The sequence below is a fragment of the Dendrobates tinctorius genome, unplaced genomic scaffold (genome assembly GCF_039654945.1).
Source record: "Dendrobates tinctorius isolate UK_male_01 unplaced genomic scaffold, ASM3965494v1 ptg000038l, whole genome shotgun sequence".
Lineage (NCBI taxonomy): Eukaryota > Metazoa > Chordata > Amphibia > Anura > Dendrobatidae > Dendrobates > Dendrobates tinctorius.
Window position 1 is genome coordinate 24,865,929 of NW_027361706.1, and position 24,527 is coordinate 24,890,455.

General features: G+C 48.3%; 1 protein-coding gene across 2 annotated transcripts in view; it reads right to left on the reverse strand.

Annotated features, from left to right (window-relative positions):
* Positions 1-235: 235 nt before the first annotated feature.
* The window catches only part of LOC141088279 (inter-alpha-trypsin inhibitor heavy chain H3-like), a 159,078-nt gene continuing 134,786 nt past the window's right edge, over positions 236-24,527 (reverse strand). For both annotated transcript variants that reach the window (XM_073574297.1, XM_073574296.1), the window contains 2 exons: positions 10,508-10,619; positions 236-1,419 (listed from right to left, as the gene is read on the reverse strand). In XM_073574297.1, the coding sequence (XP_073430398.1) occupies positions 1,278-1,419; positions 10,508-10,619 (254 nt within the window). In that variant the 3' untranslated portion in view covers positions 236-1,277. The remainder of the gene's footprint in view (positions 1,420-10,507; positions 10,620-24,527) is intronic.

The window sequence follows — 24,527 nt, forward strand, 5'->3', positions numbered from 1 at the left end:
ATGTCAATCATTTCATTGTCTGATGTGAAACTTTTCCTTTGTGCCCTTCTTCTACAGAAACCTATCATTACACACATCAACTACCGTGCGCTGACCCAAGTATACGAAGAGAAAGACATTTTTATAAAAAGGAACATAATATAAATATGTGTAATATTACTTTTGATACTTTTTTATATTTTTGATATAATTCATATGTATAAGGACTCATGACTGGTAATAAATTTAAAAGATATAATCATTACAACATTATTTTATTTAATCTCTTTTATAAAATACATAACGTGGAAGTGGCACATTATTCAATATGTAACAGCGGCTTAATTAATGGGGTCTTTGTTTTACATCCCATTTAAATAAAATCTTAAAGATGTTGTCTCCTACTTTTTCATTGATGACCTACCCTTAAGATAGGTCATCAATGTCTGATCGGTTGGGGTCCGACACCCGGCACCCCTGTGGATCCGCTGATTGATTTAAACAGGAAGCGCATGTGCAGTACCAAGCCTCGGCCACAATCAGAAAATGGCAGCTGATCGGTGGGGGTGCCGGGTGTCGGACCCCGGCCGATCAGACATCGATGACCTTTCCTAAGGAGAGGTCATCAATGAAAAACTAGTGGACAACATCTTCTACATTAGTTGTCTTAAAAATTTCTCTTTGTTATTTCCATTCTTAATTATAACAGAATTTTAAGTCTGTGCGCTATTATCCTTCTTGACCATCTTGTGCTAGAGGAGCCAAAATGAATCTCCACTTATACCAATGAGATTCTGGCTCTCAGTAGGTGGTTGGCTGCTGTACATTTTCATGAATATTACACACAACAACATTTGATGTCTTTCTGCAGCGTACAGTATATAAGTGAACCCTTCCTTTACTTATTTGTACTTTAGAGCTTTTGAAATAAAGAGTTTATTGCTGATCATCCAGTCTAGTAAGATATACTGTATGCACCCAACAATTACAGTAATTACAAGAAAACTGTTCTAAACTATATTTTACTTATTCATTTTATTCATTTATATAGCGCCATTAGTTCCACAGGAATTTACACACATTATCATCACTGTCCCCGATAGGGCTCACAATCTAATTTCCCTATCAGTATGTCTTTGTAATATGGGAGGAACCCGGAGGAAACCCAGGCAAACACAAACACGTACAAACTCCTTGCAGATGTTGTCCTTGGTGGGATTTGAACCCAGGACCAAAGCACTGCAAGGCTGCAGTGCTAACCACTGAGCCACCGGGCTGAATCCCACAGTTATTCCCTTCTAATAAGCAATACTGAAAATATCAGGTACAATGTAATCAGTATGGTTCCCATCAATCAGGCCTTCTCCATTGAAATGCACAAACCAGCAGGGAACTTTTTTGCCGTTCTTGTGGTCTTTTCGGTAGTCTCTTTGCACACCCCTAAAATAAAACACAGTAACAAAATTACTAAACACAATATGAGTTACAAGGTTTTCCCCACCTAATCTAAAAGCAGCATAATGTAGAGACAGAGACCCTGATTCCAGCGATGTTTCAATTACCGGGCTGCTGTATGTAGTTTCAATAAAATCACTGTTTTATCAGCAGATTATCAACAGAGGACTAGTAAATCGGCTTCCAGGTAGTCCTCCATATTCATGAACTCTGTATAACCCCGCCCGCACCGATTGGCAGTTTTCTGCCTATGCACAGTGTACACCGAAAGCTGCCAATCAGTGATGTGGGCGGGGTTATACAAAGCTCAGCATTCAGAGTACCGTTAGATTTGCAGCTTGTAAAATAGTGATTTTATCAAAACTGCAGCAGGCAGCCCAGTAAGTGAAATATCGCTGAAATAAGGGTCAAAAACCTGGTGACAGATTCCCTGCATGCAGTAGGTGTTGGTACAATAATCCATGCTGACAGAACAACATTTTTTATGTGCCACACCCCTACAGAGTGCACTCTGGGGCTATGCCCCGTCCTGTCCCGGCTACCTCTCAACTCTGCCCATTTTGGCTTCAAAATAGCATGAAAATTCTAAAAAAGCACAAAAATGTTTGGACTTTTCAAAGTGTTTTACGCCTGTTTTCTGCCCCTATGTGCCTAAATTATTACAATACTAAAGACTTAAAGATTCTCCAGTAAACAACACAAAAATCTGTGATTATTTTTTAGGGGTTTTTACTAACTCTACTTCAGCTTCTCCTTTCTTTCTTAAACTTGAAGGACATATTTATTTATTTTTTAAAGGAGGTGATTGATTAGTTGCCAAAAATAATTAAAAAAAATACCAGTTAAAACTGAAGAGGGATGCATTTGGACCAAAAAGAAGGGTAAATATCTGGAAGGCTGTAGAGAGCTCTTATTGTTAACAGTAATATGTGCAGAACGTATGCAAGAACCCTAAATATGTAAATTGCCTCTTCAGAGAGGACGACGACTTAAACTCTGCTGGCATCTGTTGGATTTAGAAGTCAATATCGACCCTTTAACAAGCTGTGCCACATGACTTAGTATTAGAGTTAAGCGACTTTTGTTTTTTTAGGGTCGAGTTTCGTTTCGTGAAACCCGACTTTTCCAAAAGTCGGGTCGAGCAAGATCGGCCGATTATAGGGAAAAGTCGGGGTCGTCCCGAAACACGAAACCCAATGTAAGTCAATGGGGAATAGAAGTCGGCAGTGAGAGGAGGACAGAAAACACACCTACATTGCCCATTTGAATGCCAAAAGCATCAATTCTTCTTACTTAAGCTTGTCAACCTTAATTAACTTCATAATACAAGTTACGCACTGAAAAATGGAGGTTATTTGGCTAAAGTTGTGGGGGGGTAGGGCTGGCTCCAGGTTTTCATGTGCCCTGGGCGAAAGAGCGCCCCTTTAACACATACCACAACTCATCATGCTCCGATATGGCAGAGAAATAACGGTATAGTACAATGAAAAATACTTCACTTTTTACATCTCATGACGAGGCCCATCTATTTCTCCATACAGAATCATTGGTCCCATATAATGTTTGAAACAGTATATGATGAGCTCCACATAATGCTACAGTATATGTTGGTCCCCATGGATGAAGCTCCACTGTCTTATGGGCCCAAATAATGCTCCAAACATAATGGGCCCCATTTCTAATGCTCTAGTGTATAATGGGCCCTGTAAATGCTGCTCCTGTGTCTGATGTCCACCTTTGGAATGTTCCAGTGTATGGTGGGCCCCATCTATCATTCTCCAGAGTATAGTGCTCCCCAAAAATTGCTGTCCCAACATTGAAAACAATCAAATAAGTCTCCTCGCTAGGGAATCCCTGTACTTGTCTGGACTCCTCGTCATCCCCATCTTCCATCTCACTGCACAGTATTTCAACCTTGCAAGTGCTGTGATCCTGAGCAAGCAGGGGGGGCCCACTCATTGGCGACGGCACTGGCACAGGGCACCTGATAGTACGGTGGTGTGTCTGATGGCGGGTGGGCCGAACCTGCACTTTCATCTGCAGCTTCCTCTTTGTCACCGTGTAAGATGGAACTGTATATGGGAAGGGTAACCTGAGTTTCATCAGGGTCAGATTCAGGCCGTGTAGCGTGCGAGGGGAATGTAGTGGGCTGGGTCAATGTACCAGCAGATTCATCGAGCAGTGGCTGGGCATCAGTGCACTTGTGTCGCCCCCAGGAGTACGGTCGCCACAGTGGCATTACCTTCCTCCTAGGGAGTGTGATGTCATGCTTGGGAGCAACGAAGGATCTCTCTAGCAGGTTAACTGATTGGGCGGCATTATTCCCACGAGCCATGACCCTCCAAACAGCGTTCATGAAGGCAAAGTGTTTGTTTTACGTGGGCAGTATGGTTGCAAAGCTGAACCTTAAAGGAATGTCCAGAAGGGCACCACCAGGAGTGGAGCCTACGGTTAAATTCGACTCCACCTGGGAAACCTCAACCATGCCAGCTACAGAAAAGATGCACACATTGCAAGCTTAATTCCGTTAACGAACGAGACTCCGTCATGCCCCGCGGTCCGAGTCCGGCTTACTAGAGGGACACGTGAGGCTCTGGCACATGAGATTGGCCAATAACTGGTGTGTCATGCCCTTACATGTCCGTGGCTGCATGTGCGCTACACTGAAAAGGCCAGCGTTTGTCGCTTACAGGTGCAGATAACCCGCTGAACAACGTTAGTGATGGGGATCACTGATTACAATTATTACCCGCGAACGATGATTTCCCAGTAAGTGCAGGTCAACCGCAGTTCCGGAATTAGGCCTAACCGTTATTCCTGAAAAAATGAAAAACTTACGTGTGCAAACCACAGGTGCTGTAGCTTGCTTAACAGCTCGCCAGCCGTTCTCACGCCCAGTATAGATTACACGTGATTGCACAAAGGTGAGAAAGGGTACCGTATCCCCGGATAACATGTATGGATAGCGTACACATTCAAAATATATGTCTATACATCAGGAGGCAGGCTCAGACGGTGTTAGGCCCAGTATGGATTGCACGTGATTGCACAAAGGTGAGAAAGGGTACCGTATCCCAGGATAACATGTATGGATAGCGTACACATTCAAAATATATGTCTATACATCAGGAGGCAGGCTCAGACGGTGTCAGGCACAGTATGGATTTGACGGCCCAGACTACACAGCGGAGGAGCAGGGAGAGGTAAAGATTGCAAATGCTGGGGCCCTGCCCAAGCAAGGGGGGCCCACTCGTGGGCGTCGGTACTGGCACTGGGCCCCTCATAGTACGGCGGTGTGTCTGACGGCGGGTGTGCACCCCCACCGTCAGAGACACTTGATTGCACTATGAGGGACCCTGTGCCAGTGCCCGCGCCCAAGAGTCGGCCTACCCACCTGTCCAGGGCAACGGCACTCGCACGGTGTCGTGCGCTAGGTGGTGACCCCGGCCATGGGGGGGGGAGGCAGCACAGTTAGGGAGTTTTAGAAAGTGGCATATGTTGATGTTGGACATTTAGCTGATGCAAAAGGCGAAATAGGTCAAGTCCCAGGAAGAGGTGGACCAAAGCAAGCCATTTTTCTGTCACCCTGTGTGTCATCAGGGGAAGGTGGGACAAAATCCTTGGAAACCAATGCATGGTTCATTTTAATGAAGGTTAGATCATCCACATTTTGGGTTGACAGACGGGTCCTTTTTTCTGTCAGGATTGATCCAGCTGCACTGAAGACTCTTTCCGATAGCACACTTGCAGCTGGGCAAGCAAGCTCCTGTAAGGCATATTGTGCCAATTCAGGCCAGGTGTCCAGTTTAGCGGCCCAATAGTCAAAGGGGAATGACCTGTGTGGGAGAACATCGATATGGGAGGAAAAGTAGTTTGTAACCATAGTTGACAACTGCTGTCTCCTGTCACTTTCCATCGATGCAGTATTACCAGTTGTGTGAGCGGTACTTGAAAAATCAGTCCACAACATTGTCATGAAACCCCTGTCTCCAACGCCACTTCTGCTGTGTGCACCATGAACACCTCTGCCATGCTGCCCCCAGCCCGTACGGCTCGTGTGAGAACCATCACCGCTGCTGTGTACTGGGAATGCCTCAAGCAACCGATTTACCAGAGTTGCTTGTTTATTAGCCAATATTAGGTCAAGGTTCTCCTGTGGCATGATGTTTTGTAATTTGCCTTTATAGCATGGATCCAGGATGCTGGCCAACCAGTAGTCGTCATCGTTCATCATTTTGGCAATGCGGGGGTTCCTTTTTAGGATCTGCAAGGCATAATCTGACATGTGGGCCAATGTTCCCGGTGTCAATGATGCACTGCGAGTGCTGGTTGGAGGAGCACTTTCTGGCAAATCCACATCCCTCCAGTCACGCACAAACCCTGTACCAGACCTTGCCACGCCAACATTTTCACTTGCCCCACGAGATGCATCCTCCTCCCCTAAGTAATCATCCCCATCATCATCCTCCTCCTCCTCCTTCTTCCTCCACCTCGTCCAGGAGAGGTCCCTGAGCAGACAATGGCTGAATGTCATCAAGGATTCCCTCCTCGTCAACATTGGCTGCAGACGCCTGCTCCTTAAGGTGCGTCAAAGTTTGCATGAGCAGACGCATAAGTGGGATGCTCATACTTAGGATGGCGTCGTCTGTGCTTACCAGCCGTGTGCATTCCTCAAAACACTGAAGGACTTTACAGAGGTCTTTCAGCTTCGACCACTGCACACCTGTCAACTCCATGTCTGCTCTCAAAGTGCCTGGCCGTGTATCCTCCCACAAATGCATTATGGCCTGCCTCTGCTCGCACAGCCGCTCCACCATGTGCAGGGTGGAGTTCCACCTTGTTGCAATGTCGATAATGAGGCAGTGGTTGGGAAGGTGGAGCAATCGCTGCAGCTTCTGCATACGAACGGAGTGTACAGGCGACCGGCGGATGTGCGCGCACAGTCTTCGCACCTTCTGGAGCAGGGCTGTTAACTCCGGATAATTTTTGAGGAAGCACTGCACCACCAGGTTCAAGGTGTGAGCCAAGCAAGGTATGTGGCTGAGTTTTGAAAGGGCTATGGCTGCCACAAAATTACGGCCGTTATCACTAACTACCTTGCCTGCCTCAAGATGTACACTGCCCAGCCATGACTCAGTTTGTCGCTTCTAGTACTCGGCCAGCACCTCGGCGGTGTGTCTGTCGCCCAAACACATCATCTGCAACACAGCCTGCTGACGCTTTCCACTAGCTGCTCGATAGGGGGACACCACGTGTGCAACAGTGGCAGCTGCAGATGGAGTGCTCGTACGACTGCGCTCTGTGGACGAGCTTTCGCTTCTGGAGGAGGAGGAGGAGGAGGGTCGAACGCCTACAGCCAACTGTTTCCTATACCGTGGGCTAGGCAGCACTGTCCCACCACCGCTGTCCCCTGTGGACCCTGCATCCACCACATTAACCCAGTGCGCAGTGATGGACACGTAACGGCCCTGGCCATGCCGACTGGACCATGCATCAGTTGTGAGGTGCACCTTTCCACTCACTGACTGCTTGAGTGCATGGACAATGCGGTCTTTTACATGATGGTGGAGGGCTGGGATGGCTTTGCGAGAGAAGAAGTGGCGACTGGGTAGGTCATAGCGTGGTACTGCATAGGCCATGAGTTCGCGGAAAGCTGTGCTTTCCACCAACCGATAGGGCATCATCTCAAACGAGATTAGTTTGGCAATGTGGGCGTTCAAACCCAGTGTACGTGGATGAGAGACTGAGTACTTTCTTGACCTACTCATAGTGTCTGGGAGGGTGAGCTGGACTTGAGAGCTGCATATGGTGGAAGTAGCGGTGGACAGGGCGGACTGAGAGAGGGTTGATGATGGTGATGGAGTTGGTGTTCTTTTTGATGGCCTAGATTCAGTATTTCGTTGATATAACAGTGGGATTCCCTGACTGCTGTGGCCTTGCAACGACACCTCAACATTTGCTGCTGTGCTAACCGGTGGGCTTACAGTGGGGGAAACAATGTAGCATTGCTGACTACCTTCTTTGTGATCAGTTGCACATGTGGCACTTGAGGTTTGGTGTTGTGTCCACGCTTGCAAGTGCATGGTGGTTAAATGTCTAAGCATGCAACTGGTATTCAAATTTTTCAGATTTTTCACCCCGGCTAAAGGTCTTTGCGCACTTCTTACAGATAACCTTTGCCTGATCATGAGGATTTTGTTCAAAAAAGTGCCACACTGCACTCTTCCTACTTTGGCAGACATTTTGCGGCCTAGCACGCTGTGATCTTTTGACCCTCTGGACAAGCTGTCCAGCAACTCTTTTGATTTTTGGAACCTGTCTTTGGAGTGCTCCGTGCCTGCTAGATAACAGCTGTTGCGATGTCGATGTCTGCTGTGGATGCTCCTCATCTGAGCTATTGGAAGCAGCACCCTCTTCCCCCAATGGATGCCAATCTGGGTCAACAACTGGGTCATCCATCACCTCCTCTTCAATGTCATGTGCACCTTCCTCTGTGTCACCATGTATGGTGGTATAGTGTGCGGGAAGGGGCACCTGAGTCTCATCAGGGTCAGAATCTGGCTCTGTACACTGCGAGGACAATGTAGTGCTCTGAGTGAATGTACCAGCAGAATCATCTATCAGCGGCTGTGCATCAGTGCACTCCATGTCAGATTCATCTTGGCCTGGTTAATTCACCATTTCACTTGATAATCCAGGCATGGTATGTGAAAACAGCTCCATGGAGTAATCAGTCGTATTGCCTGCGTCATCCTTCAATCTTGGTTGGGGTGAAGGACACAAGGAAAGGTGTGGTTCATGAACATGAGCCTCCAATGACGACTCAGTGCTTTTACTTTTTACAACTTCAGAAGAGGAGGCGATAGAGCTGGAGACTGAGTCAGCAATGTAAGACAAAACTTTTTCCTGATGCTCTGGCTTTAAAAGCGGTTTGCCAACTCCTAGAAAACTAAGCCTTCGAAGCCTTATGGAGCCAGACGATGACGCAGGCTCAACACCTCCTGCATTCGGTCCTATTTTGCTCTTGCCACTACCATCAGATCCACCACCAACACCATCATTACCAGCTGACAACCCCCGCCCAATTCCACGGCCTCTTCCACCAGCCTTCCTCATTTTTTGTAGAAATGTAGACAAAATCCAACAAACTATATAGTAATGTAAAACAAGGTACAAGGTGTCTATAGGACAGGGGAGATTTTGAATTTCTGCACACACTTGTGGACACTGGACACTTATGGATTGTGTGAGGCCCACTGAATATCAGAGCGCTATGTCACAGGCTCGATGGCACAGGTGTGAAAAAAGTGACTACAGGATCACAGAGATTTTGAATTTCTGCACACACTTGTGGACACTGGACACTTATGGATTGTGTGAGGCCCACTGAATATCACAGCGCTATGTCACAGGCTCGATGGCACAGGTGTGAAAAAAGTGACTACAGGATAAGGGAGATTTTTAATTTCTGCACACACTAGTGGACACTGGACACTTTTGGATTGTGTGAGGCCCACTGAATATCAAAGCGCTATGTCACAGGCAGAAATTGGCTAGTGTATCACAAACTACAAGGTGTATGTAGAATTGGGCAGAATAGGAATCTCCCTAGAGTGTAGGTCTGTAAGAACGGAACAAGTCCTCCACTTATCCTTCCACAGTGACACACAGATAGCTTCACTGTGGCCGTGATAACAGCCGTTACACGGTACTGAGAGGAGCGTGCACGTACACGGCTGTCCGGTGTACGTAAAATTGTCAAGCTCCGTGTTTTTTAAGTATACGGACTGACACACGCTGTCTCTCTATAGTTTTGAATGTGATCAAACAGCAAATATATTTAACTGTTTGAAAGCTAGACAAAAGTAGTAAGTGCAGGTCTGTAAGAACGGAACATGTCCTCGACTTATTCTCACAGAGTGACACACAGATTGCTTCACTGTGGCTGTGATAACAGCCGTTACACGGTACTGTGTGAGGAGCGTACACAGCTGTATGGTGTGAAAAAATGCACGCTCAGTACCTCAGCAGGACAAAAAAAAAAAATTGGGATTGCTTTTAAAAAAGCAGTTTGCAGAGCAGTGGGTAAACAGCAATGCAGCTGTCAGGAAGCCTTAGAAGGCAGCCTAACAACCAACACCGCTGATCCACCACAATATAGCCTCCCCTTGCACTGCACACACAGTGACTGGTGTGTTGTACAGGCAAAATCGCTAGCAGCAGAAGCAGTTTTTTTTTCTTCTTCCCTGCCTAACGCTCTCCCTACAGAATCAGCAGCAGCAACCTCTCCCTATGCTAAGATCGGCAGAAGTAAGATGGCGGTCGGCGTGCACGCCCTTTTATAACCCCTGTGACGCCCACCAAAGCAAGCCAATCACTTGCATGCCCTTCTGAAAGATGGTGGTGACCCCTGCCTATGTCATCACGTTGCCCACTGTGTCCGTGGATCCTGATTGGCTGAAAAAGAGCGCAAAACAAACTTTTGAAACGCGACTTTGGTGCGTAAGTCGCCGACCTCGTGGCCGACCTCATCCTAGGGTCGGGTTTCGTTTCATGAAACCCGACTTTGGCAAAAGTCGGCGACTTTTGAAATTTTTAGACCCGTTTCGCTCAACTCTACTTAGTATAAGAAGTCATTCCAGAAACTGCATTTGCAGACACATGTTTCGGAGGGTTTGCCACTCCTCAGTGCAGAGGCCTCTGATTAGTAGACTAAGGCCTTGTTCACACATTCAGTATTTGGTCAGTATTTTTAAACCAAAATCAGGAGTGGGTGAAAAGTACAGAAGTGGTGATGCGTTTATATTTTAGATCGAATGTTTCTTCTTACATAGAGTGCCAAACCTGAATAAGGAGACATATAAGCCATGTAATGCTCATCTGGGAATTTAAATATGCAAATTGCCTCCAGAGCGGAAGAGGACTTGGTCTCTGACACCTACTGGAAGTAACAATCCTAAAGTCAATACCGAAAGTAAGCCATGTGGCAAGGCTCGTTAAAGGGTCAAAATTGGATTAACCTTTACTCTACTAAACATTGAACATAATGCAAAAAATGTATGGTACTTCTTACCTTGTTACTGTCAGCAGCTTGTTCTTCACTTTCATTGTTGCATCCGGTTTTTCAGGATTATCAGTTTCATGAACATTGGAAATTTCATAATTGATTCCATGAAAAAATTGTCCTTGAAAGTAACATTAATAATGATTTTATTAATGAATGGGAAAACACATAACAATAGATCACATGAAAGGGTAACGATAATTTCAATTGAAGGGGTAGTCCAGGCTTGAGGTTAAAGTCTGCAGTCACTCTATGTGACTTCAGACTGTTGAATCCTCACACATGCACAGCGCATGCTCTCAGCATTCTCCGGTGATAGGCTCAGTGTGTGATTTGCATATATGCAGTCACATGCCAACTAGAAATGCGTGGTCTCACTTAATACAAGTAAACTGAGCAAGACATGTTTAGTCAGAATGTGGCTGAAAGTATGCAAATTACATATTTGTAGCCACATGACTGCCCACTGTTGCTGTCAGTGTGGCGCCCCTGAGGGTTCAGTCGCCACAGAGGTACTGCACCTCCTCCGGAGGTGTGGTACCCCACTATCCAGGTAAGGTGAAGACACCTGACCACAAGTACTTCAGTTTAAGCACTAGTGAGGAGACGTTCAGAGAAGGCACATGTTGGCGGAGTGTTGGAACGGTGTACTTTATCTTGCTTGGGAGTTGGCTGGACCCCTGACCTGGAGGACACGGCACTGAAGCGGGCATCTGTGTGCACCAGACTGTGAGTAAAGCCTTGGAATTACATGCGATTGTGTCTCTGCCTTCTTCTTGCATCTTCAACTCGGCACTGCTACATTCTCTACTCCACACTACCATCTTCTCTCTACTGCCACGGGACTACAGCTCCACCTGTGGGGAGCTTCAACATCATTGCTGCACCACAACATCTGTCCCAGAGAAGCAACCCTGCAGCGCTGGTCAAACTGACCAGAAACCACAGGTGGCGTCACGAATCATCACAATAACTTTGTCCCCATCACTTTACCACTTTTACATTGACTGCCTGAGGCCACGGACTGGTTCACCGCCACTGTGACATCTCCCATTGGAATCAACGGACCGTACACTGAGTACCCCACGGCCTCTGGGGGCTAGTCAATTTTGGCATCACAAACAGGATAACGAAGCCCGGTACCACCAGGTCCTGTGTGCTGAAGATTTATTACATTGGATATTGTTGAAAATGTGCAGAATAACCAAAATGATAGACTGTAAAATGGACTCTCAAAATGGCCGCCGGCGGGTGAAGAAGGGCGTGACAACATGGGTGGCCCTAAGAAAAGAGTGCAAACTGTCCTGGGCCTCCCCTGCCTGAACTTCTATGCAACAGCAACATGGCCCACCCCCAGAGGGGTTTGTATACTGGCTTGGTATGGAGGAAGAGGAAGGAGGTGCCGCCCCAGGAAGGAGGAGCAGAGCAGTGAGGCGGGAAGGGAGCCCAGAGAGAAGCAAGAATGCCATGATGGAAGGACAGAGGCCTGAAGAGCGCGAGGAAGAGGAGCTTGCCTTCCCCGGCGCACTAGTTGAAGGCTACGGCCCTGCTTCCGTGATGGACCGTCAGCAGTTGGAAGAAGAGATCGCTATGCTGAGCCGCAGTCTGCAGCTGAAGCAGGAGACTCTGCGGACCTTGGATCGGCAGCGCACCCAGGAGGGGCCTGCAGAAGCGGTACCTCCACCACCGGTACCTGCCACCGCTGCAACAGTTTTCCCCCAGGCAGCACCTGTGAAACCATCGGCAGCGCCCGTCATTACCTCCACGCTGATACCGCCGCTGGGCACTGGCTGCCAGGAGGAGTTACCAGAGGATCCGGGAGCTGAATGGCAGAGACCGTGTTCCTGCCTGGACCTGGAGCGGCTGCGCAGGTTCCACCGGAGGCCTCAGCAGACCCTGAACCAGCACCAGCTCCACTCCAGTCGCTGCCCGCTGACCAGGCAGCTCCAACAACTACCGCTGCCACCGGCTGTCATCCAGTGCCTGCACCGGAGAACCACCAGGAAGCGTCAGGTATGACCGCCGCCCCTGCAGCCGGGGAGATCCCTGAGTTCCCGTCCGCTCCAACGTCCGGGAAGGTTGTGCTGGATCTAGTCTGGGACCGGGATACTAGTCCCTGGGGGGAAACACCTGAACCCCTGGCAGTGGTACCTCTGTCTGATGTTGGCAGAGGCCGGGCCCAAGAGGAGGAGGAGGAGAAAGAAACCTAATGCCAGCAGCAGGTCCTCAAGCTGGCAGCGGAACAGCGGGAGCGGGAGCAAAGGAGGCTGGCAGTGCTGGGCCCTGATCTCGACAGGAAACAAAAGGCCCGCGCCGGGCACTACGGTCCCAGGGACTCAGCCGGGTGGGGACGGGTCCTAAATTTCAATTTGGAGAGGGGGTTTGGATTCATCTCGGACCCCCAGAGAATCTCAGACCTCTTCGTGAGTCGCAGGGATGTGGAGTCCCACCTCTGGAGGGGACACCCCGCCCGTGATCTACACAGGGGGATTATGTGACATTTACTCGCCACGAGGGGCTACGTGGCTGGTATGCCCTGAATGTGTGCCGCATCCTGGAGGAGTTCATAGCGGCCTATGAAAAAGGGCAGGCTTACGTTCCTACGGCAGAGGCAGTTCCCACCGTAGTATTTGTACCCACCAAAGCAAAGCAGGCCACGTCCACTAAGGTGGAGCACCCTCTTGTCCAAGTGGCTATCCCTGCTGTGAAACAGGCAGTGGTTCCACTGGCTGTCAGACCAAAGGCCAGGACGGCTACCACTCCACCGATAGCTGCTGTGTGTTAGGGACGGTGGAACGCACTAAATAATGTATAAAATAATAGAAAGTGCGTTCACCGCCTGGGGTCCACCGTGCAGAGGTGTTAAACTGCTGCTATATAATGGCAGATGCACAATATGGCGGTATATCGCACACGGGTTGAACGTCACCTGGTGTGCACTGGACGTACTCTGTTAGCTTCACAGAGACGCCTAAGACATAAACAAAAGTACTGAGCCTGTTTAACTCACAGGTCTCAGAGAAATGCACGCACGGTATATGGTCACGGAGCTGGGCCCAAGGCAGAGGGACAGAGTCCGTCTAGACCTACCGTGCGTGCGGCGTCGCTACTGCGGACGCCCACAGGTGCTGCAGACTGCAGCGCGGCGACTGACACAGCGGCTATGCAACAGTGCCCAGGAGGGGCGCACTGTCGGATGCTAGTTAGGTGATGATATTCACTGTGGCCTGTAGCTTGCCACTGACTGGCGCTGACTCTATGACTAAGTCCCTATCCACACACGTAATATGAGAGGGAGGGGAGTCTTAATGAGTCATTCGCATGTTCATGCATTCGTCATCATTCACACATGTAGCAAGTAGAGTCTATACTAGTGCATGGCCGAGCGGCCATTCGAACCTTTTATAGCCGGGACCTTCCGGAAGCTTCCAGATCCCTGAGATGGACCAATCAGATCACGAGAAGGACCTGAGCATGTGACTCCCGATCACCAATGGGAGATCGTCTCATGAGCATGCCCAGTAGCGCGACTTGAGGACTTAGCCTCTGAAGTAGCTTGCTGCTGAGCAGCCTGCGCTGCTATTGCTGGCCCAGAGGTGGCAGCAACAGCCAGACCCACAGAGCTGGTCTGAGCAGGGCATCTGGAACGCCGGGATTGCTGTGCAGGCTCCTGAGCGGTTGGTGGAGAATGGGTGACCGCTGAATGCAAGGCTCTGGATTCCTGCTGTGCAGGGGCAGGAACCTGATGCCTAACATTACCCCCCCTCCTAGGGCACTCTCCCTTCTGAGCCTCACTACACTCAAATGCTGTGATCAGGAGCAGGGCGTGGGTGTTCTCCACTGGTTCCCAGATCTGGACCATGACCCTTCCAGTCCACCATACAACATTTTTTGCCACGCACAATCCTGCGTCCCACAATGGCGTTGACCTCAAACTCATCCAAAGACAAGTCTGATGTCCCGGCAGATGACTCGGAAAACCGGGCCATGTGAACAGGCTTGAGAAGGGACACGTGGAAGACGTCAGAGATGGCCAAGTGTGGTGGAAGAGCCAGACGGTAGACCACTGAGCTGATCCGTTCGAGGCCTTTGAAGGGACCAATATATCGCGGAGCGAACTTGGAGGACTCAGCCCGCAGCCTGATATTTTGGGCAGAGAGCCACACCAAGTCGCCAGGGGCAAAAGTTGGAGCGGGGCGCCAATGTGTGTCAGTGAACGCTCTCATACTCTCTTTAGAGGCTCGAATGGCATCCTGGGTGCGATCCCAAATTTTGCGAACCGCCACAGCCCAGTCTGCCACCCTGGAATCAGTGGAAGACACTGGCATCGGGATGGGGACGTGCGGATGCTGGCCGTAATTAAGAAGGAACGGCGTCTAACCAGTAGAATCAGCCACTGCGTTATTTAGGGCAAATTCAGCCCACGGTAGTAAGGATGCCCAGTCATCCTGCCTGGCAGAGACAAAATGTTGCAGGTACGTGACCAGGGTTTGATTGGCTCTCTCAACCAACCCGTTCGTCTCGGGATGATATGCGGAGAACAAATTGAGCTCGATACTGAGTAGACTGCAGAGCTCCCTCCAAAATCGAGATGCAAAACTGAGGACCTCGGTCACTGACTATTTTGTCTGGCATACCGTGCAAACGAAATATGTGCTTTATGAACAGTGTGGCGAGACTACGAGCGGAAGGCAGCTGCGCGAGTGGCACCAGATGCACCATTTTAGAAAAATGATCGGTGACCACCCAAATGACCATGCTGCCATCAGATTTGGGCAGGCCGACCACAAAATCCATGCCGACCATCTCCCAGGGTCTGTCTGCCACCGGCAAGGGATACAGTAACCCAGCCGGCCTCTGTCTAGATTACCTGTTCCGAGCACAAGTGACGCATGCCTGAATGTACTCTTTAGTGTCCCGAACCATGTGCCACCACCAATAAGACCTTGATAGGAGTTCTGTGGTACGCTTATTGCCAAAGTGACCACCTACCCTGGACGCGAGGACCTCTAGTCGCAGGTGAGGAGGGACAAAGGTCTTGCCCGGCGGTACTGCCTCAAGCGCGACCGGGGCCACGGTGCTCAGGCTCTCAGTGGGGACAATTAGCTGAGGCTGAGCCTCCTCTTCCTCCGCTGAGACCACCGAGTGAGAGAAAGCATCTGCACGGACGTTCTTCTCTCCAGACAGACAGTGCAAGGTGAAGCGGAAGCAGGAGAAAAAGAGCGACCACCTAGCTTGACGAGAGTTCAAGCGCTGGGCATTTGTAAATAGACCAGGTTTTTATGATCAGTGTACACCTGGAAGGGAAACCGGGCTCCCTCCAGGAGATGTCTCCACTCAGAAAAGGCCAATTTCATGGCCAGCAACTCCCTGTCCCCAATGGAGTAGTTTCTCTCCGCCGGTGAGAAGGTCTTTGAGAAGAAGAAGCAGGGATGCTTCCGACCTTGAGCATCCTTCTGGAAAAGGACTGCTCCTGTACCAATGGAGGAGGCATCTACCTCTAGGATAAAGGGTTTATCCACATTGGGACGGTGGAGGATGGGAGCTCCAGCAAAATGGGTTTTCAGAGACGAAAAGGCCATGGAGACCTTCTCTGACGAAACTTTAGGATTGGCTCCTTTCTTGGTGAGAGCAACCAAAGGAGCTACCAGTGTGGAGAAGTGAGGAATGAACTGGAGGTAATAGTTAACGAACCCCAAAAAGCGCTGCACCGCTTTCAGAGAATGGGGCTCCTGCCAGTCCATTACCACTTGCAATTTGGCAGGATCCATAGCCAACCCCTGGGCCGAGATGATATAGCCCAGGAACGGCAAGGACTCCTGCTCAAACTGGCACTTCTCCAGCTTGGCGAAAAGAGAATTCGCCCGCAAATGGTCAAAGACCTTGCAGACGTCTCTCCGGTGGGAGGTCAAATCTGGAGAATAGATGAGGATGTCATCCAGATAGACCACCACCGAGGTAGAGAGCATATCACGAAAGACATCATTTACAAAGTCTTGGAAGACAGTAGGCACATTACAGAGGCAGAAGGGCATGACCAGATACTCATAGTGGCCATCCCTGGTAGTAAAGGCTGTCTTCCAGTCGTCTCCTTCGCGTATGCGGATCAGGTTGTACGCCCCCGTAGATCCAATTTCGTAAAGATCCGGGCCCCTCGCAACCTGTCGAACAACTCAGAGATCAAAGGGAGAGGGTATTTGTATTTCACTGTAATGGCGTTGAGACCTCTGTAGTCAATGCAGGGGCGCAACTCTCCACTCTTCTTCTGCACGAAGAAGAACCCTGCACCAGCCAGCGTCACCGATTTTCTGATAAACCCGCCTGCCAGGTTCTCCTGAAAATATTGTGACATAGCCTCCGTCTCCGGGAGAGACAGAGGATACACGCGGCCTCTAGGAGGTTCCGCGCCTGGCAATAGGTCTATCGGACAATCGTAAGGGCGGTGTGGCGGAAGCGTCTTCGCTGATTTTTTTGGAGAAGACGTCCGTGTACTGCCGGTAGTGTCTAGGAAGCGTGGAAAGATCTGCGGGCACTTCCGTGGAGGCTACTTGAACACTGCCCCTCATGCACCTTCCCTCACAGTCCTTGCTCCAACACAGTATACTCCCCGAAGACCAATCTATATGAGGGGAATGGCAATGGAGCCACGGAACTCCGAGAAGCACCTGGTCGATGCCATCTGGTAAAATGAACAGGGACAAGGTCTCGTGGTGAGATGGTGCGATTGAGAGACCAAGAGGAGCTGTCTGGTGGGTAACCTGATACGGTAAAGGCGCACTGTTAACCACCCTGATGGTCATGGGATGGGGCAGTAGTACCAGCGGAATAACGTGCATTTGGGGGAAGGACGAGGACTTGAAATTTCCTTCTGCCCCGGAATCCACCGTGACCTCTATCTCCTAGGTGGAAGCACCGCTATCTAATGTCCCTTGGAATACTGGTTTGCGGGAAAATGGTTTCATATCAGGTAGACCACCACCTACTACCATGGTATGTGCCCGTTTTTTCAAGCGCTGCGGGCACCTGTTAGCCGGGTGACCAAACTGTCGACACTGGTAACAGTGTGCAAAGCTTCGCGCCGGACTCGACTTGGGACCGGTGCAAGACACCTCCTTGGGTACAAGAGGTACAGAGAAGGTTGGAGCCAACCTAACCTTCTGTTTGGATTGAGCTCGCTCCAACCCACGCTCAGTATAACGGAGATCAATGCGGGTGGAGATAGCAATCAGCTCCTCCAGAGTTACAGGAACCTCCCTGGTAGCTAAAATATCTTTGATATGCTCCGCCAAACCCCTCCAGAACACAGGGACGAGTGCCTTATCGGGCCACTCCAACTCTGAAGCCAGTGTCCGAAAACGGACGGCGTAATGGCTGACCGAGAGGGAGCCCTGTGTTAAAGCTAATAGCTGGAGAGAGGTGTCGTGAGTGACCCGTGGTCCCAAAAAGACCTGTTTTAGAGAGGTTAGAAACTGAGTGGCGCTCAGAACCACGCGGTCACCACGCTACCACAGCAGCGTGGCCCATTCTAATGCCCTGCCCGACAAGAGGGAGATGATAAACCCCACCTTTGCCCGCTCTGTAGGGAATCGCGCGGCCAGTAGCTCTATCTGGATAGAGCACTGGCTCACGAAACCCCTGCAGGAGGTGCTGTCACCAGAAAATTTATCGGGCAACGAGAGGCGGGACAATGTCGGCACAGGCTAGGATGTGGGCACACGTGAGACAGCCTCTGTGACTGCCTGGGCAGCGGCCACTGTAGCATTCGCAGCTGAGGTGGAGCTCTCGACAGCCGCCAACCTGCCCTCCAGCTGCCGAATGTACTGCCGTAGCTGCTGCAGGTCCGCCATTACTAGCCAGACCCTAGCGCTAGTATAATGTTAGGGACAGCGGAACGCACTAAATATAAAATAATAGAAAGTCGTTCGCCGCCCTGGGTCCACCGTGCAGAGGTGTTAAACTGCTGCTATATAATGGCAGATGCACAATATGGCGGTATATCGCACACGGGTTGAACGTCACCCGGTGTGCACTGGACGTACTCTGTTAGCTTCACAGAGACGCCTAAGACATAAACATAGGTACTGAGCCTGTTGGACTCACAGGTCTCAGACCAATCAGATCACGAGAAGGACCTGAGCATGTGACTCCCGATCTCCAATGGGAGATCGTCTCATGAGCATGCCCAGTAGCGCGACTTGAGGACTTAGCCTCTGAAGTAGCTTGCTGCTGAGCAGCCTGCGCTGCTATTGCTGGCCTAGATGTGGCATCAACAGCCAGACCCACAGAGCAGGTCTGAGCAGGGCATCTGGAACGCCGGGATTGCTGTGCAGGCTCCTGAGCGGTCGGTGGAGAATGGGAGACCACTGAATGCAAGTCTCTGGATTCCTGCTGTGCAGTTGCAGGAACCTGACGCATAGCACTGTGCTACCCCTACAGGCAGCCAGGCCCAACAGGAGGACTATGAACCATATGTGATGCCACCTGGAAGTGGTCACACTGAAAGTCTTCTCTGGAAGCAGAAGAGACCTTCCTCCACCACCCCAGGAGGTGAAGATCACTAAGAACATTTACCAGTAACTGAACTGTTACCCAGGAGGGTATGGGCACTGTGTGCCCTCAATGTTTGCATTTGTTTTTCTTCAGTTGTGCCTCAGTTTGGCATCTGTTGCACTAAAAGTTTAAGAACTGCCGTGATCATGAACTGGAAGTGATTCACAAAATTTGCTGTATATAGTTTGCGCCTCTTAAGGTGCTCTCTCTTGGTTTTACTCAAACCTCAACAAAAGACTACCTCAGCCCTGAAGTTCTGCTTCCTCACCAGGGACACTGCAAGAAATCCCGGCTGGGAGCGGTGTCCAGCACTTGCAAGAATTACTGTTGTCTTACTGTGAAGTCTTTTATAATGTGCCTTATAAAAATGTTGGTAGCAATGGTTAGCTGCAGTATTAGAAATAGATGTCTTGCAGAATCTAGTTAGTAGTAGCATTTGATAAAAATGTGAAGTTTTGAATAAAAATTTGAATTCAGGTGATGAACCAAGAATTAGCGGTTGTCACCCAAGGTAGCATTTCAGGTTGTAGTGGTAAAACCAAAGTTATGTTAGGTAACGCTAAAAGTAAAAGTGCCTCTCTTAGGAGAAGAAGATATTTTATCGTAATATAAGTAATGTTTACTGCAGGCAGTATTGTTAAAATGAAAAAAATTTAGTATGTTCCTTATTTAGCATCTTTGTTTCACTTGCAGCACGTGGATGTGCTGTGTTTAACGGGGGGTATGTGGCACCCCTGAGGATTCAGTCACTACAGAGGTACTGCACCTCCTCCTGAGGTGTGGTACACCACTATCCAGGTAAGGTGAAGACACCTGACCACACTCCAACACCTGCACCCAGCACAGACACTGGTAGTGTAGCAGAGCACCCTTCGTGGCTCCCTGCTTGGAACACAAAGTGTCCTGGGGATGTAGGTGGAGCTTAGACTGCACAAGAGAGTGGGAGAATGTGAGGAAAGGGTCAGTTGGTGAGAGGAGATCCCCAGAGAGGGATAGAGTGAAAGCAAGTGCTGCAGCAGACTTCTGTGATCTGGAGCTGCTGGCACGGGAAAGAGCAAGAGAAAGCCTAATTCTTCAGAAGGAAGATAGATTAGTACGGAACGTGGAGAGAAGAGAACTGAGGGCCAGGGTGAGAGCAGAGCCCTTCCTTAAGTTAAAGCGCATGATCCAGAGTCCGGTCTCCGAGGGTGTTTGGAAACTGATGTTCCTGCAACAGAAACCGGAGGAATAGAAGTTGTCACCGCTTTATTCCCACATAAGACTCGGGGGCAAAATAGCAACGTGTGTGAGCCAGGACCTGATAGTAAGAAGTCCCCGAAGCGGGCTACAGCTGTCTGCTGTACGAGTAGAGTTCCAAGTATCATCTAGAAGGAAGAACTTGAGTTTAATTCACAACTACAAGTACTTCAGTTTAAGCACTAGTGAGGAGATGTTCAGAGAAGGTGCATGTTGGCGGAGTGTTGGAACGGTGTACTTTATCTTGCTTGGGAGTTGGCTGGACCCCTGACCTGGAGGACAGGGCACTGAAGCGGGCATCTGTGTGCACCAGACTGTGAGTAAAGCCTTGGAACTACATGCGATTGTGTCTCTGCCTTCTTCTTGCATCTTCAACTCGGCACTGCTACATTCTCTACTCCACACTACCAATTCCTCTCTACTGCCCTGGGACTACAGCTCCACCTGTGGGGAGCTTCAACATCATTGCTGCACCACAACATCTGTCCAGAGAAGCAACCCTGCAGCGCTGGTCAAACTGACCAGAAACCACAGGTGGCGTCACAAATCATCACAATAACTTTATCCCCATCACTCTACCTTTTTTACATTGACCGCCTGAGGCCACGGACCGGTTCACCGCCACTGTGACATCTCCCATTGGAATCAACGGGCCCGGCACCGAGTACCCAACGGCCTCTAGGGGCGAGTGACCAGGATCGTCGAATCCTAACAGTGTGCAATGTACATGCTGAGAGGATTTAGAAGTCTGCAGTCACATAGAATGACTGTTGAATTTAATCCCAAGCTTGGACAACCCCTTTAACTTTTCATAATAACCTGTTGTGACGATGGTGGGTGTAAACCCACTGTGCCATGGGCCAGGCTTAATCTTGAGGGGCATGACTAAGAGACTACCTGGTTTTCACTAGAGCCTCTCATAATGAGGAAAGGTTTGACTGCAGATAGTCACCAGGTGTCACTCCAGGACAGTCTCCAGACCTGCAACAGCTGACTCATGGGTCAGAGCTGGTATGCAAAGTACAGGGGAGTGAGACAGAAGCATAGTCAGATGGTCCGAGGTCAGGGCAGGCAGCATGGGTTCACTATACAAAGCCGGGGTCAGGAATGGAGAGGTCACACAGAACAGGTAAGCGAGCCAGGTCAGAACAAGGAAGATGATGGAGACAGGAACAGGAACCTAAGTTCAAACAGGGAACATGAGGAGGGGCAGCCTTATATATCAACTGCTGGCAGAGGATTGGCTTAGGAAGGCAAATCCTGTAGGACACGGCAGGGTTAAATTCCTGCAGGATCTGACCAAGCCTCCTTATAGCCAGGTCAAATAGCAGGGAAGTGCAGCAGAGTTGGAAGTGCTGCACAAGGGCTCAGTACTGCGCCCTGACATAGGAATGAGCAGAACGGTGAACGCAGTGAGTAACACAGCGCTGAGAATGTGTGCACATTACCACTGTGACACCTGTCCTATGTGTGTACAGGGGGAATTGTACTACACCTGGCCATTATATGACTTCTATTCTGGATTTTACAAATTTACCCTTGCAGGATCTATCTTTTAATTTGAACTTGAGCTCAAGATACGTTTCTGTGATCTCTCACATATACATCCTATCACACAGGGATGCATTACTGCTCTTCTTTCCATTTTTTATAACCAAAGAAAATCTGCATGCAACATCGATTACATTATATAGTAATACTTGTCAGTATAAATATGAATCCAGTACGGGGTTGAGGTAAAAGACTTGTTAGAAAGCTCAGTTCAATCTTTCTATGTCTCTTTTTTCCTGCTCTCTCATTTTGCTCCTCACTCCTCTCTTTTTTTTCCCTCTTCTAGGAGTATAAATGAATATGTAACAAGACACTGATAAAAGCTAGCAGTACAACTTGTCTTGCGAAAAACAGAGTTGAGCTGGTTTCTTTTTCAGAATGATAAGTTCAGGAGGTAAGGGGAAGGAGAAGAAGTGGCTCAGAAGTGGAAAAAAGAAGCAGCTTTCTCTGATAAAATATATTACAAAATTTCATATATTCACTTCAATTTTTGTTTTATGAAAAGGTTCTTGCATGTACAGTTGACATTTAACATCCTAAAATGGTAAATATTTTGACTATCACTAGACACAGACTGGCTATAGGCTATGTGTGCAAGCATGTTTTGGTGGCAGAGGTCAGTGACCATGCATCATAAACAAGATTCTTTCCATAACATATTTATAACAAATAAAAAAGATGTATTTTTATAGTTTTGGTGTATTTCTAGAGACATGCAGGGGGTGGTCATAGAGAAGTGTGAATTAAGAACCCCTTGCACTTTTTTCATAGGAGCTGTTTCATGTGTCAGGATCACCGATTGGCATCTTTCTGCCTATGCACAGTGTACACAGAAAGTTGATAAACAATAGTGTGGGCAGGGTTATAGAGAGCTCAGCATTCAAAGCACTGCTAAATCTACAGAATATTGAAATAGTGACTTTATTAAAACTTCAGCAAGCAGCTCAGTAGCGCTCTATAGTGTAGAGGCAAGGAAAAAAAGGTGAAAGCAACAACAGAAATAGATACTCTAGACCAATAGACATTTATGGTGAACCTCAGAGTGTAAAATATACCACTATATTTGCAAATAGACTATATAATCAATGGGGAATGGACAAAACCATTTTAGCGTAAAAATGATAAAGCCAAAATGCCTGCACGAAAAAATAATTATATAAAGAATTCAAATAACATAAATACATTGAATATAAAGTTGACAACAAAAGCACAAAACTAGAGACTTATTGCTAAACAAAAGAGCAGTCATCTGGTGTAGGAAAAATTTGAAAATCAATGTAAGAGTCCTATGAGGGGCTGAAAGATGTATCCATGGGTCAGTGGGACATGTGAATGAGGGCATAAAATAGCAGAGGAGTGATGACCCCATGTGTATCGCCACCCAAAGTGTGGTTTCCTCAGGGGTAATGGTGGGTAAGGTAGCCAACATTAGTTCTATATATATGTATATGCAATCAATAATAGGCTCATGTTTACCATATGTTCAAAGAGAAGGAATACGTCATCTGCATCGGTGTCTGGAAGCTCACACTATGCGTGCACGAAAGAACGCCACCAATGAAGTACTATTCAGAGTCATTTCAGGAGAGGAGCCGATTGTAGGCACCGATCACAATCCACAGATGCCCACTGGGACCACTCTAGGTATGTGGGGCAGATGGGCTCATAGGAGAGGGTTGGAGGAGTCCTATTAAAGACGGCTAAAAGGTAGTAGATACAGTCTATGTAGAGAAATTGTATATTATTCTTGAAAAAAGCTCCGACGTTTCAGATAAAATACAGTTAGAAGATCAACTTCTATTGGTGATTGACAGGTCTCTCCCTATATAAATATGAGAGAGAGACCTCTAGCCATGCTTTGAAGAGCCACATGTCTCGTCTCTCTGTGGTTCCCAGCCAGGTCTTTTAACTACACTGCGTTCCAAATTATTATGCAAATTGGATTTAAGTGTCATAAAGATGTAATTTTTTGTTTTTCAAATAAACTCATAGATGGTATTGTGTATCAGGGCTCTTTGGATCACTGAAATCAATCTCAAATTCCTGTGATAATTAGTTTACCAGGTGAGCCCAATTAAAGGAAAACTACTTAAGAATGATGTTCCACATTATTAAGCAGGGCACAGGTTTCAAGGAATTTAGGAAAGAAAAAGGACCTATCTGCTGCTGAAAAGCATCAAATAGTGCAATGCCTTGGTCAAGAGATGAAAACATTAGATATTTTCCAAAAATTTAAATGTGACCATCGTACTCTTAAGAGATTTGTGGTTGATTCTGAGCACAGACACGTTTGTGCTGATAAAGGCAGAATGAGGAAGGTTTCTGCCAGCCAAGTTCATCGGATTAAGAGAGCAGCTGCTAAAAAGCCATTACAAACCAGCAAACAGATATTTAAAGCTGCTGGTGCCTCTGGAGTCCCTCAAACCTCATGGTGTAGGATCCTTCAAAGGCTTGCTGTGGTGCATAAACCTACTATTCGGCCACCCCTAAAAAGTGTTCACAAGCAGAAATTGTAGCAGTGGGTCCAAACATACATGAAGACTATTTTTCATACAGTTTTGTTTACTGATGAGGGTCGAGCAACCCTGGATGGTCCAGATGGATGGTTGGTGGATGGCCACTATGTCCCAACAAGGCTGCGACTTCAGCAAGGAGGAGGAGGAGTCATGTTTTGGGCTGGAATCATGGGAAA